A 16,227-nucleotide genomic window follows, 5' to 3' on the forward strand; every position below is an offset into this window, starting at 1 on the left:
CAGGTAGATAGCCAACAGCGTGCCCCATGAGAAGGTGAGGATTGGACATTAGGTCAGAAGCCCTGGTGAGTTCTCTGCTTTCATTTAAAGGCTATGTGGAGGTCTCCTCTCAGTTATACAGCTTTGACCCTTAAGCACCCTTTTTCCTCTTATTCTACCATATAAAAAATCTCTCCACTATTAATCTACTAAAATATGGTAAATAATCTAGTAATATCCAAAAAATTTGCAGTCTGCATGCCCCTGTCTATCCTCATTTTTTTCTGCTATATGAAATAATTTTCAATTTCAATGTACATGAATTTTCTGTCACGTAGCAGATGATGTGCTTGAGTTTTACCGCATGCCTGCAAAATTCAAATGCATTTAAAAGTTGTATTAGCAGAGATAATTTAAATGCAAAAACACTCTTGAGAATTTTCAAGCTCAGCAGGAATGCCAAAGCTTAGCAGTGAAAGGGTTAAAATAATAACTACATAAGCATAACTATATAGGCAATACAAAGAAAATGCAAAATAAAATACTTGAAAAGGCAATTTAGTTATGTGGCAGTATGTTAAACAAATAAACTAAACTTAAGAAAAAAGACTCAAAATATTAACTATGGATGTTTGTGTATATGTGAGAGAGCTAATGATACTAACTGGCTGTGGTAAATGGAATAAGTCTGATTCATTTGTTGATTGTGGCCTGTCATCTAGTACTGACTCTTCATCTGCTATCTTCATCAATTCATGCATCATTTTAAGACGCCTACGAACTTTATCAAAATATTTTTCTGTCCATTCCAATTCACTCAGCATTACAGCCTATGATTAAAGGTTAAATTAATATGCCTTCAAAAATTTGATTACAATCAAAACTCATAAAATAAACAATAACAAAATATATTTACTAATAACCTATGGAAGAGTGCTTTCAAAAAGTTTCAAAAGGTTTTTTTTTTTGCAAAATAAAATGAAAATTTACACAATTATAATTTTTTCTTGTCGTTAGATAATATCTGTAATTTTTCATTCTTTTATCATCAGAAACAAAAATTAATTTTTTTTATACATTCTATACTGTTTACATTACTATTATTATATTAGTATATAATGAACTCCACAGAGTCATCAGACTCATCATGGGAGGTCTCACTCAGCTATCAACGTATAATCTTAAGTTCATTCATACTCCTAGTATTCATAACACATTCCAGTAATTCATTCTATTCATTCACTACCAGTCATATAAGAAATCAACTCCCCACTCCTTACCATACCTTTACACAATTTCTATTGAGGTTTTCTTGTTCTCCCGTTCTCCTCTCTCATCCTCTAGTAATACCTTTTGTATTAATTCTGCAAAATTCATTCACCAACATAACATCTCTGTAATGTTATGTTGGTGTAATAATAATGATATGAATGGCACTGAGCATGGTTATGCATCTAGCAAAGGGGTAGAAATGTACACTTAGGGATGCAAAGCCAAGCAGACAGTAGATCGAAGTATAAGAAAAAGTTAGGTGATTTTGTTATGTATATATACACAAACAGCAGGGGCATCAGGAACAAAGGGGTTGAGTTCATGGCTTCATTGAATATGGTGCAGCCTAAAATTGTTAGCATTAGTGAAACCTGGTTAAATGTTCAGATGATGTATCTTGAATTAAGAGTGTAAAAGGTGTAAGGAATGACAGAAGTGACAGGAGAGGAGGGGAAGTACTACTAATGATATCAAATGGCATGATATCAGAGAGTTCAGTTAGGGTAGAAGCACATGAAAGCAATAATAGTAATAATGTCTCGTGTAACAGTGAGATTAAGGCTATCTTGTCTTAAGTGGAGGCTAACACAACGAAATATATGGTTGGGTGTTGTTACTGATCTGGCAGTTCAGTTCCTGAGGATGATGGAATGAATCACCAAATTTCCCTGATGGGTACTAAATGAGTCATCATTATGGGTGACTTAAATTATCCAAACATTGATTGGAGAATTTACTGAAGTGTTGCTAGGCAACTGCTCATGTAGAATGTGGAATAACGAAGTCAAAGAGTGTTAGATTTTACCATGGTGTCAGAAGGGGTTTTAGTTGAGAATATGACTATTTTACCACCAATTGGTGACAGTGATCATGCTGTACTTTCCTGGTAAGTAGCTAATTATGTAGATGTTCCAATTAGGACAGAGTACGTGCTCAACTACAAAGCTGGAAATTATATGCAAACTTAGGAAAATACTATCTTTGGTCCCATGGCATCAGTTACTTATGGGAAAGTATCATCAACACATGAGAATCTTTAAAAAAAGTGTTTAAATGAGGCAGTATTTGAATAAATTCCTAGAATTAAAAGAACAAATAGGCTGGGAGTGAAATGGATGCATCTTATCAAGCAAGAGATCCATAAGAAGAAGAAGATGATTTGGAAAGATATCAAATATATAAAGCACATGCCAAAAAAAATTACAAGTAAGACCCCATCTGGACTTCTGTGTCCAGTTATGGGCATCAGGGTTTCTTCGTGATGGGGAGGAAATGGAGAGGGTCCAGAGACGAGTGACCAAGATGATAGCAGGTCTGTGGAATGAACCTTATGAGAATAGGTTGAGGATTTGTGGGTTGCAGAAATTGGACGATAGGCGAAGGAGGGGTGATATGATTGAGACATTCAAATTACTGAAGGGTTTTTATAAGATTGATCCAGAAGATATTTTTGAAAATATGACTGGTGGTGGGAGGACTAGGGGCCATGCATGGAAGCTGGGCAAGAGTGTGGTTGACAAGGGTGTTAGAGCTAGGTTTTTTACTTGGAGAGTGGTGAATGAGTGGAATAAGCTTCCGGAGTCTGTTGTGGGTGCCACGACCGTGAATGAGTTCAAGGCAAGATATGATAGATACTGTGTGAATGCTGAATAGTTGTTCCAGACATGATGTTAGGGCCTCCCTCGATGAGTCTGTCGACTCCTTGGAGTTTCCCGGAACAATAATAATAATAATAATAAAAGTATTGTGTGGAAAGCTAAATTGACATTGCAATCTAAAAGCAATCCAAAAGAATTTTATGTTGCAAGTAAAAAGCTAAACCAAATTGAAATTAAGTGGATGAGTAGGGATATAAAAGCAAGAGCTTCCAAAAAAGAAAACACTGTGGAAGAAATATAAAGGAAAAAGTGATCTGCATACTCACGAGCCATACAAAGTGCAAGCAAGAAGGATGACTAGTATGGTAAGGAAGGCCAAATCAGAATGAGAGAGAATTAGCCAAACAGGCCAAAGGAAATCCAAAAGAGTTTTTTCCTTACATAACAAGTAAGAGGAAAAATGACTACAGTAGAATGACTTTAAACAATGCTCATGGTAGGAAGATGACATAGGCAAAAGAAATAGTTGAGTTGCTGAGTGATCATTTTGCAACAATGTATCATCCAGATGGAGATTTTGCAGTTGTTGATGTGACAAATGCATATCAGAATTGAGGTAGATGAACAGGAGGTGTTCAGCATACTGAGAAATATCAATGTGGATACAGCAATGGAGTTGGTTGGCATGTCAGCCCATGTGCTGACATGCTATCCAGTGAAAGAATTGGGATTGCTTCTGATGAAGTTCTTCAATCGAAGTCTCATTTCTGGCAGGGTTCCAAGGGAGTGAAGAGGATAAGATAGCACCATTGCATAAAGATGGCTTCAAGACAGAGATAGCAAACTACAGACCAATTAATATATCGAGAGTAGTTGTCAAAGTATTGGAAAAATTGGTGAAAAGTAAAATACAACAGTGAGTGGATAGAGATGCAATTCTCTATAGTGGGTAGCATGGCTTTGTAAAGGGTAAGTCCTGTCTTAGTAACTTATTCACATTTTATAATAAATTGACAACAGAATTGGATAAAGGTAATGGCTGCACCATGATACCACTAGACTATGCCAAGGCATTTGACAGAATACCACATGGAAAACTATTTAAAAACTGGAGAGAACAGGAATGAATATAAGGCTAGTGGTATGATAGAGGGATGGCTGATGGACAGACACCAGAGAGTAGTATATGGTGGAGTGGAATCTAGGAAAATGAGTGACTAGTGGAGTACATCAGGTTTCTTTAGTTGGGCCACTACTCTTTAATTTGTATATCGATGTCATAAGGAAAGATTTAAGAGAGGTTATTCATTGTTTGCTGATGATGCAAAATTGGGGAGAGCACTAGTTGATAAAGGCGATGTAGATATCCTGCAGAATGATTTCAGTAAATTTGCATTGTGGACAAAGGATAATGATTGTTAATTTAATGTTGCAAAATGTAAGGTTATGCACTTCGGGTTGAAAAGGTTGCATATGGTTATTTATTTATTTATTTAGCATATGACATGATAAAGACACATGACATTAGAATATATAAATACATATTTGTGCAGACAATAAAAATGAGACAAGTAATGCATATATACAAATATCAGGTAAAAAAAAAAGTCACTAAAATTTTAAGTCTAGTTCAGATAGCCAATCAAGAGCTGAAGGATCTGCCTCAAAAAATCTCTCAGGTCACCAGGGTAGGTTCTTATGCTGCAGTCCTCCACAATGTGCAAGATGGTTTGGTTTATGCCCCCCCCCCCCCCCCCCCGTCGCATTGGGTGTAGGTGATCATCCCCACTTGTGTAAGCTGTCTGTGCAGATACTATGTCCTGTGCTTATCCTATTTAGGCTTTTCCATAGATGATGTGGAATCTCAATCCCTTTCGGATTTTGGTTGGGAAGGATATACTTGTTTAAGTTTGGTGGGGATTTCTTTCCAAGTTACTAGCCATTTCAAATTAACATTGAAATTGCTATTTACTAGGTCTTCAGCCAGTATCAGTGGAGGCCATCGGAATTTAAGGCAATTCATACTTATATATGGGAGGTCTTCATGTATTGGCAACAGGGAATTATTGTTTATTTTTTTGTACTCTTTTACTAGAGCATCTTGTCTGCACAGGTTCAGTGGTGCAATATTGCTCAAAGTTGGAGGCCAATAGAGGGGAGCGGATTTGACACAACCTGTAATTGTCCTCATCGCTGCATTTATTTGTGTGTCGATTTTCTTGATATGAGGACTGTTTAACCATACTGGTGAACAATATTCTGCCTCAGAGTAGACTAAGGCCAACGTGAGATATCACAGTGTAATAGCAGAAGAACCTCATGTAGAACCACACAGTTTTTGTATGATGTTTTTACGGGTTCTGATCTTTAAAGAGAGATTCTCCAGATGTCTTTTGAAAGATAGTATTCTATCCAAGGTAACACCCAGATATTTAGGGAAATCATGGTGCTGCAACATTGTGTTGTTAAAGTTGACCTGAAGTTTCCTATTTGCCAATTTGGTGTTTAGGTGAAATGAGCTAACCTCGGTCTTATTGAGGTTTGGTGTTAGTCTCCATTTATGAAAGTATTCCCCAATGGTTCTAAGGTCATTTGTGAGAATATCTTCAGTTACTTCGATGCGCTTGTGTTGGATGGCAAGGGCTATATCATCAGCATAAGCAACATTTTTTTGGCCTAGTTGTCGGTAGGTCAGATGTATCTAAGTTGAAGAAGATTGGTGCAAATACTGAGCCCTGTGGGAACCCATTGTTCAGCTTTCTCAGTTTGCTCATTTTGTTTCCCAGTACCACATGGAAGAACCTGTCAGAAAACATGTTACCAATAAGTCGTATGATGGATTGGCATGGTATGACTTGTATCAGCGTGTATAGCATCCCCTCTTTCCATACTGTGTTGTATGCGCCAGTAAGGTCAACAAACACAACAGAGGTTTTCAAATATTCTCTGAAAGCATGCTTCGATATGGGTAGTAAGGCTTAGTGCTTGGTCTGTACAACTATGTTGAGTCCTAAAGCTTGCTTGCTCAACAGAGATAACTTCAGATATTTTGGGCCCAATTCTGTTAAGGAGTCTCTCAAGGAGCTTTTTATAACAGCAACTGAGGAGTGAAATTGAGAAGCAATAGCTCTCTGCTTGATCTTGAGGCTTGTTGGGTTTTAATATGGCTATTATTTTGGTTCTCTTAAAGGCTGTTGGAAGGTTTCCCATCCTTAAAATGTGAGAAAAGAATCTTGTCAGTCATTGATGACATTTTTTCCACAGTTTATCAAGAATTCAGGTGAATACCATCAAAGCCTGATGCTTTGCCGGTTTTCACTTCCTTTTAAGGCCTCAGTTATTTCATCTGTGGTAAATTCTCTTGAAAATTGGGAACTGTCAGCTGCACTTTGGTATATAGGCACTGTTGAATAAAGTTTGGTTGATAGGTGGAAAGGAGGAGACATGATAGAAACTTTTAAGATATTAAAGGGGTTTTATAAAATTGAGGCAAGTGAAATTTTTTAGTATATGACAAATAGTGAGAGAACTAGGGGTCATCTGTGGAAGTTGTGTAAGAGTGTGGTTAGTAGGGGTGTTCAGAGCAGATTTTTTGCATGGAAAGTGGTGAGTGAGTGGAATGGATTGCCAGAACTGTTTTGAGTTCCCTGATGGTGAATGGATTCAAGGAGAGGTATGATAGGATTTGTGTGTATGATGGTTGATTTGGGTCTCCCTCGATGAGTCTCTGAACTCCATGGAGATGCCATAAATAATAATAATAATAATAATAATAATAATAATAAAGAAAGAATAAGTGTGGAAGAATAACTTTGCTGAATGCAGACGGCACTCTTGTGTCAGAAGCTGATGCAATTATTCAATTGAGTGCTCACTTCACTTTTGCTGAGATATATCAACCAGGTGTATGTGACATGGTGCATGATACTACTACTACATTATATGAAGAGACAGAGGTGCATCAGAATCAGGCTAAAGAGCTGTTGCATAACTTGGATAAGAATTCAGCAATAGGGACAAATGGAATATCAGCAAGTGTATTAAAGGAATACTTAGCCAAACTGGCTAGAACTTTAACATATTTGTATGATTTGAGACTCAGCTCAGGAAAGACACCACAGGACTGGAAAGAATGTAGATTAGTTCTGTTGTACAAGGGGTGGTATAAAAATCAATGTGTGTAACTACCAAATTATGATATCTCTGGAATAATGGGGAGGAAGATTTTAGAGAAGTTGGTAAGAACTCGCATATAGAATAATTGGGTTGATAGACAAGCCATGCTCTGCAAGGAACAGCATGGGCTTACTAAAAGGATGTCATGTTTTAACAATTTGCTAATATTTTGCAATAATGTTATGAAAGACTTGGATAAAGGGAATGGATACACTAATATACCATTTGATTTTGCTAAGGTATTTAATAGGATACCACATGAAAGGCTGTTGCATAAACTGGATAATATGGGTTTAGAATATAAACTCTTAACTTGGATAAGTGGATGGTTGGTAGATAGATATCAAAAATTCAATCTATACATTGATGACATTAGGAAGGATTTAACAGGAGATGTTCAATTGTTTGCTGATGATGAAAAGATAGGCAGGGCAATCAGAAATTCTATCTACTGATATTCAGCACTTTCAAAATGATTTGAATAGGCTGTTAATTTACACAAATAATAATGGCTATCAGTTCAGTGTTAGTAAGTGTAAAGTTATGCACTTCGGCTTGATGTGATTTCGAGGAACGTGTTATATTAGTGCGGTTGAGTTATGCTAAAAGAAATCGATGAGGCTAGGAATCTTGGCATGGTGAATAGGAATTTGAATTTCAAATTCCTATTCACCATGATGTTTAGAAAAGGTCACATAGCAATTTCTATTTTTGCAAAGAGAAATCAGAGGATAATTGCAGTGTTTGAACAAACCTTGATGTAAAGAAGTCATTTTTTTCTTGACAAGACCTTGAAAAGACTGGACTATTCTGTGATATTAACATCAAAAGAGAAGCAAGACTTTCACCACTCTTGTTCAACATATACTCAGAGGTAATCTTTAAAAAGGCATTAGAAGAATGTCCAGAGGGAATCATAATAAATGGAAAGATTGTTAACAGTCTATGATATGCAGATGACACCCTGCTAATTACAGATAACATCACTGATCCTCAAAAACTCATTGACGGAGTATACATAGAAAGCCAAAGGCCACATCTGTACTATTGTACACAGATCGGGACCCGGGGATTCAGTGGTGATTAAGAAGTAGTGGAGAGAATCCAGAAGTGAGTGACAGAGATTTTAGCAGGTCTGTGGAATGTTCTCTATGAGAATAGATTGGTCTATAAGCTTCATAAAATAACCGACAGACAAAAAAAGAAGAGACAAGATAGAAGCATTTGAGTTATTAAAGGGGTTTTATAGGATTGTCACTGTAGACATTTTTCAGTACATGGCAAGAAAGGAGAGAATGGTCGCCAGTGGAAGTAATGTAAGAGTGTGGTTGGCAAGGGTGCTAGAATAGGGATTTTTCTTAGAGGATGGTGAATGGGTGGAATGAATTGTCAGAGGTGGTTCTGTGTGCTTCATCAGTGAATGAGTTTAAGGAGAGGTATTATGTGAATCCCACGATGCGCCTTCTGACTCCATGGAAATACCTGTATAATAATAATAATAATATTCCTCATTCCATTTTTCATTTTCAGTTCATAAAGATCATTCATTCTTGTGAATGCGACAATCATGGAGAGATTGAGAGCCTCTGATGATGATGGGAAGGAGAGACTGACTGTAAATGAGCAAAAGATGTATGGGGGAATTGAGCAAACTTGATGTTAATAAGTCTGTCCGAATTCATAATATATCACTACGTATTCTGAAGGAATGTGCCAGGAAGTTGAGATCTGAATTGACATATTTTTTTAATATAGTCATGCACTGGGGCAAGTTCCAAAGGAGTGAAAGGAGGGCAAGACTGCTTTATATGGGTGGTGATAGAACTTAGGCATCAAATTATACACCTATCTGTGTGTTCAGATATTGTGGTTAAGTTGTTGGAGAAGCTGGTGAGAACTAGGATCCAGAATTGGGTTGACAACAATGGTATTATCTTTGATGGACAACATGGATTTCCTAAAGGAAGGTCATGTTGAATAATCTACTTACTTATTACAATAAGGTGACAACTTCCTTGAACAGAGGAGAGGGATACACAGTAGTATACGTAGATTTCACAAAGGATTTTGATAGATTACCACATAATAAGTTGATAGTCAAACAAGAGCAGATGGGATTGGATCTTACATTAGTGCACTGGATCAGAGACTGACGTTTTTAAATAACGAAACCTGTGGTGCGATCATAATTAAAAGAAACACACGTATTAACCACATTCTGTGGTTAATATGCGGTTAATAATTGTTTCTTTTAATGAACATACACAACTTGCTGATAACTATCTAATAGGTATCAGCAAGTTGTGTATGGGTGAGCAATATCCAGGAAGAGGAAAGTCACTAGTGGTGTGCCTCAGCGGGGTCTGTTTTAGGACAATTGCTGTTTAACTTGTATGTTAATGATATTGGAGAAGATTTTGATGGGGATATTCAGTTGTTTGTAGATGATGCAAAGTGTTGGGATGAACTATGAAGAGTAGAGAAGATGTTGTGGCCTTCAAGAAGACTTGAATAAATTGAGTGATTGGGCATGAGAATGGGGATATGAGTTCAATGTTACAAAATGTAATATAATGTTTTAAAATTTGGGAAACAAAGATGGGATGTAGAATTTATCATTAGTGGGGATATATTGTTGGAGGTGGAGAAAATAAGGGATCTTGGAGTGAGAGTGGATAAGGATCTGAAATATAGGGGACACATTGCTAAAATTGAGGACAACACAAAGAATTATTGAAATGATGCAAAGGACACTGACTTGTAGAAGTAAGGAGATTCTTGTTCCATTGCATAAGGCCACACATTGATTAGGCCACAAATGGACTATTGTGCCCAGATTTGGTCACCTGGTTTTCAGAAGGATGAAGAGATGTTGAAAAGGGTCCAAAGGCAACTGACTAAGGTAGTTTCTGACCTCTGGAATGTCGAGTATGAGGAAAGATTGAGAAGACGCAATTTACAGAATCTAGTGGATAGGAGATAGAGGAGTGATATGATAGACCCACAAGTTAGTAAGGAGTTGTTATTGGTGAGGTTTTACAGCAAATTGTGGGAGATCGGGGAAAAAACAGAGGTCATCCCTGGAAGCTGCATTGAGCAGGGGAGTGAGAAGCAAGTTTTTTGTATGCAGTTGTGAATGATTGGAATGCCTTGTCTGAGAGTGGGGTGTCTGCAGAGAATTTGAGTGTGTTTCAGGCATGGTATGATGAGCTGTGTGTATGACAAAAGACCCTCCTAGATGAGTATTTGACTCTATGGGTCTTATTATTATTATTATTATTATTATTCAGGCCTCCATGGAGTCAAAAGACTCATCATGGGAGGTCCTTCCTAAGAAACACAAAGTCTATCAAGACTCATCGAGGGGAGGTCCTCCCCTAAGAAACACAAAGTCTATCATACCACTCCTTGAACTCATTGACCGTTCTCGCTCTCACCACTCCATCAGGCAATGCATTCCATGGTTCAATCACCCTCCATGCAAAGAAACCACTCCTCAGCCTCTTTCTCACAGTTTCCTTTTGTAACGTCCAGGGATGGCCTCTTGTCATCACTCCTTCCCACTGTTCAACCATATTATATGTTCAACATTATAATAATAATAATAATAATAAATCTTTCATTCCAGCAATTACACTTCATCACTCTCATTGTCTCACTACATCTTGTACTGCTGCACCTTACTTCTGTTTTTTCATTCATATTTCTTTTACTAACTTATTTTTATTTCTTCATCCTTGAGTTCCTTCTCTCTTTCACTCTCACTAGCTTTTGTTCCATTTCTGTTTCTTTTATTTAGCTAACTTTCATTCCTTCAGTCTTGCATTTGCTAACTCACAGTCTAACAAATTATAAATTATAACATCTTTTACAAATGCATATCCTCTCTTATCTTTTATTCATTCTCTCCACACATCTTTCACATTTAACCAAGCATACATATTACATTCATGACCATGAACCATTTTTGAAAACTCAGTTTTGCTAACATTTTTTGATCTTCACCACACTACTGAATGAGTTGACCTCATGCATATTTTCACTGTGTTCCATTCAAGACAAGATTTAAAAATTCACTTAAATCAGTAACAAAATTCCAAGGACAATAATCATGCGGATACATTAAGTTATCAAAAATAAAGACAGACAGATAAATCGGCCTTGATAATACATGCAGTTTGCAGACAAAGAATACTAATGTTGGTGCACGGGCAGTAGATCGCATTGGTGTAGGTGATGATGGTAGTAGCAGTTCAGTATAGTTGGAGTGGTGGTGGGGACTGAGAGTTGTGGAGTAGGTGCTCTCCCTTGTTGAGTCTTTGGACTCCTTGTAGGTGTCATGTAATGTAATAATAATAAACAATAGTATACAAAAATGCAAGGAATATCACTAATTATTATGCAAAATAGTACTAGCTTTTCCAGAACCCTTTGCCAATGATAAAAAGACTTTGAGTAGGCAATGTGTGAAAGGCACATTGCCTACTCAAATAGTTATCTGCATACCTTGGTGATTGGCGAGATCTAACCATTACAGGTGGTCAGCCATGCAGAATCATAGACTTGTGACCCATAATCTAGCTTTCGACATACAAGAACACAATACCAATGAAGCAATTATGATTGATCTACACCCCTATTCAGTAGAGGCTAGTGTGTGAAGGATTATTGCTCTCTTGCAGTTTTCACTAAGTTGATGAATGTGTGCAAGGAGTGAGTCTGCTTTCACAAATGAATCTCAAAAACTTGGTTTCTGTTGCTACTGGAATAATAGTTTGTAATTTTTAATTCTTAATTCAGGATATTTATGAAGAGTGCATTATCAGCAGAAATGTACAGGCAGTTTTTTCTGTTGAAAGCCTAAACCCATTACTAAGAGTCCATGAAGAGCCACTTTTAATTGCTTTCTCAAGTTGTCTTTCAGATACCTTCAAGTTACAAAAGTGACAGTAAATTATGAAGTCTTCAATATATACAGCATTGCCTACAGTGGGAAGAAATTATTCAGTGAATGAATTAATGTTAACAGTAAAGAGTGTTATATTTAAAACAGACTAAGGGAACACTGTTCTTGATGATGATATTATTATTTTACTGACAACCATGGAGTTGCAAGTCTCATCATGGGTATGATTGATATGACATAAGATAGCATACTCAGATTAGGAAGACTCAGCTAGAGAGAAAGTTTTTAATAAATACAGAATAGTGTGCCCTCTGACGCCTACATTATTCAGGTCTTTTAATATGCCATATATCCAGGAAGTGTCTTAAGCTTTTTTAATGTCAACGTACACTGAAACCAAACATTCCTGTTTCAGTGATTTGTCTCTTATATATGTTTCTAAATGAACCAAATGACCCAGAATTGGATGTTGTCCACAAAGGCTACATTTTGTTCTGGAGAAAAGATTTCTAAACACCAGAGAAGTCTGGCACTAACCATTTACTCCAGTGTCTTACAAAGACTGCTGGTGTGCAATCGAATCAATCGATTAGTTTAGCAACTAGTGCAAGAAATATATCGGATAAAATCTGGAAAATGAAAGGTAGATACAGGACCCATCGTTTAACTACATCTAAACATAATGGATGTGTTGGTGCTGATCCAAAAGCTGTTCCAGACACTTTGCTTGTGTTAGATCATTTCTTGGTTTTGGGTTTACACTGACAATTAACTTATAACCAAGAATCTGCAAATTCTTCCTCTTTGAGTATTTGGTTGTGTAGTAGGAGAAAGAGATATATATGATGGAAGATGTTTTATCATCTCATAATGCATGTGACCAGGACCTACTTGCATGTGGGAGTAGGTCCTGGTCACATGCATTTTACTGCAAATAACAGTAAAAGAGTTATTTTGTTCCTCCTTAACAAATGGCTGATTGTGCTGCTGTAGTCCACTGGTTGACAAGCTCAGCTGACTGTTTCTCTTGTTGGTCTTTCAGTATTAAAAATTCAGGAGAATATGAAACTGTTGTGAGATTTTGGAAAAATTTTTCCCAAAGTATCTGCAATAGCTTTGAGATCAAGAAGACATCCATTATATTCCAACTGTAGACAAGTGATGTGTTCTTTGCCTACCATTCATTTTCCAGATTTTATCTAATACAATTTTTGTACTGGTTATTTGAATAATAATAATTATTATTATTACAGGTATCTCCATGGAGTCAGTAGACTCATCAAGGGGGGACCAAACTAGCAAAACAATAACTATCATATATCTTCTTGAATTCATTTACAGATGAAGAACTCACAACTGATTTAGGGAATGAATTCCACTCATTCACCACCCTCCAGGTGAAAAACCTCATTCTCACACCCTTGTTAACCACACTTTTCCTTAATTTCCAGGGATGACCTCTTGTTCTTCCATCACTATCACACAGCTGAAACATTTCCCCTGCATCGATCCTATAAAAACTTTTTAGTAATTTAAATGTTCTATCATATCCCCTCTTCTCCACCTATCAACCAACCTCTGCAATCCACAAGCTCTCAATCTATCAATGTAGAGAGCATTTTTTACATCACTCACCAACTTAGTCACTCTCCTCTGAACCCTCTCCACAACCTCCTCATCTCCAAGGAATCCAGGTGACTAGACCTGAGCACAGTAATCCAAATGTAGAAGTATCAATGCTTTATAAAGGGGAATAATAACCTCTTTATCTCTGGATGATAGTGTCTTCCACAATAACCACTTAATCCTATGTGTAATCTTGCACACCTTAGCAATGTGTCCCCTGAACTTCATCTCCCTATCTACCAACACCCCTAAGTCCCTAGCCTCATCAATCTCTTGGAGTACCATTCCATCAACGTAGTACACAGCTGGTAATCTTTTAATCCAAAAATGCATAACTTTACACTTTTCCATATTGAACTCACATCCATTACCTTTTGCCCATTTTACCAGTTTATTTAAATCATACTGCAAACTCGCAACATCAGCTTGATATTTTATTGCGCTACCCAACTTTGCATCATCAGCAAACAACTGAATATTTCCCATCAAGCCATTTCCTATATCATTTATATACAAATTAAACAACAATGGCCTAAGTACAGAGCCCTGAGGCACACCACTGGTCACCTGCCTCATCCTGGACTCTGCTCCTCTATACACCACCTTCTGGTATCTCTCCCTGAGCCATTCTCCCATATCACCAGTTTTGTATCCATCCCCATCTGCTCCAATTTTCACAACAGTGTTCCATGGGGTATCCTGTTAAAAGCCTTAGCAAAATCCAGAAGTACCACTGTGTAGCCATTTCCTTTGTCCAACTCAGAAGTCATTCTGTTATAAAAAGTTAATAAATTGCAAAGGCAGGATCGACCTTTAACAAAACCATGTTGGCCCCTATAGAGTATCATATCCTGATCCATCCATTCTTGAATTTTGTCTTTAACCAACTTTTCCAATATTTTTATCACCACTCCCAAGATGGTGATTGGTCTGTAATTAACTACCGCAGTTTTAGAGCCACCTTTATGCAAAGGAACTACTTTGCCTTCCTTCCACTCCCTAGAGACAATACCAGAGTTCAAACTTAAGTTAAATAACCAAGTAAGAGGTGTTGACAATTCCTCTGCACATTCACGCAACACCCGAGCTGATATTCCATCTAACCCTACAGCAGTGTTTGCATTTAAATTTTGCAATATACTAAGTACCTCTGATTTCTTAACTTCAATTCTCACATTAGTTATTGCTACAGGTACAGAGATATCCTCACTTGGATGAAAGACTTTTGAAAAGTGATCACTTAGTACCTCTACTATTACATATGAATTGGTCACCTCAATACCATCAGCACCAACTAAAGTTATCCTTCCGAAGTCATTCTTCCTTTTACTTGCCACATAGTGGAAGAATTCTTTGGGATTAATCTTGATCTCCTTGGCTAAGGTCTTCTCATAATCTGATTTAGCTTTTCTTACTATGCTGGTAACCTTCCTAGCTTGAGCCTTGTACTGCTCATGGGTGTATTGATTGCCTTTCTCCTTGTAAATTCTCCATAACATTTTATTTTTTTTTGCAGATCAAGCTTGATGCTACTACTTATCCACCTAACGCCTACCTTGTTTGTCTTCCTGACCATGGGGACACAATCTGATATTGCCTTTCTCAGATACCCGGTGATTTTATTCCATGTCCTGCTAACATCTTTATCCTGCAATATGTTCTGCCATGGGATGACTACAAGCTCACTTCGAAGCTTGTTATAATTGTCTAACCTGTGGTTCAGTATATACCCCTTCTTAACAGATAAATCCACAAATTTTGCAACATCCCAAGTCAATACCACATGATCGCTCTCACCAATTGGAGGTAACGAGGACTGGATCCAAGATTGTTTTTGACTCTGTTGTCTCACATAACATGTTTTGGTTCTAACAGATTTAAAAGTTATTAAGTTCAACATGGTGGGGTATCTACAAAGTATATGCCATGCTCTGTCTTGATCTTTTTTAGCTGCTTGGAACTATAGGTTCTTCACCAAGGCTTTAGATAGAGTGGAAATCGAGATGATGTGTTTTTAATTGTGGCTGTTGATGACTAGATAATACAATCTGTTCCATATTTCACTGCTTCATTGATAGGTGTTTGACTGACTGCTTCCAAATTAAACTTTACAAGCTGGGAAAAGTATTCCAGATATCCTGGTCCATTTTCCAAAGGGGCATCCATGTAGGAGAACATGAGTCCTGTGAAGCCAGTGCAAATAACAGAAAAATTATAGCTTCCAAAAATGTTCTGCTCAACATCCTAATGGAGTGGCTGAAAATTGCAGGGGAACGGATTGTAAGATCTATTGCAGAATACAAGTGAGCAGGCATATCAAAGAAGGTATCGACTATATTATTAAGAAGGGAGAAGTCAAGATGGTTGAGCATTCACGCAATGATATAAACTCATCTATTTGTTTTAGAAATGTCCCCCACAGAGTGTTGTGTCCATTAAAGTGACCAATGAAAAGTACAGGCAAAGGCAGGTGCAATATAAGATTATCTGGTTCACTCTCATTTAAATCATAACCCAGTGGTAAATATATGGAACATGCTGTAATAGAAACCCACAGCTAGGTGAATCACTATTGTTTCCAGAATAGTATTTACCAGGACATGATGGGAAAAAGAGTATGATTGCCCACTGAGATAGCTACTTCACCATGAGCAGAACCATCTCCAGTTT

The 16,227-nt window shown here is 37.2% G+C and overlaps 1 protein-coding gene across 4 annotated transcripts in view; it reads right to left on the reverse strand.

The window, feature by feature from the left end:
* LOC150106232 (voltage-dependent calcium channel subunit alpha-2/delta-3-like) overlaps positions 1-16,227 on the reverse strand; it is a 2,133,114-nt gene that overhangs the window by 1,295,292 nt on the left and 821,595 nt on the right. For 3 of the 4 annotated variants that reach the window (XM_090393048.1, XM_090393047.1, XM_090393050.1), the window contains one exon: positions 645-809. The exons of the other annotated variant lie outside the window; for it this stretch is intronic. In XM_090393048.1, coding sequence (XP_090249174.1) covers positions 645-809 — 165 coding nt within the window. The remainder of the gene's footprint in view (positions 1-644; positions 810-16,227) is intronic. 4 annotated transcript variants of the gene reach the window in all.

The sequence above is a fragment of the Typopeltis vanoorti genome, chromosome 5, assembly GCF_054136105.1.
Source record: "Typopeltis vanoorti isolate ZY-2024b chromosome 5, IOZ_Tvanoo_1.0, whole genome shotgun sequence".
NCBI lineage: Eukaryota > Metazoa > Arthropoda > Arachnida > Uropygi > Thelyphonidae > Typopeltis > Typopeltis vanoorti.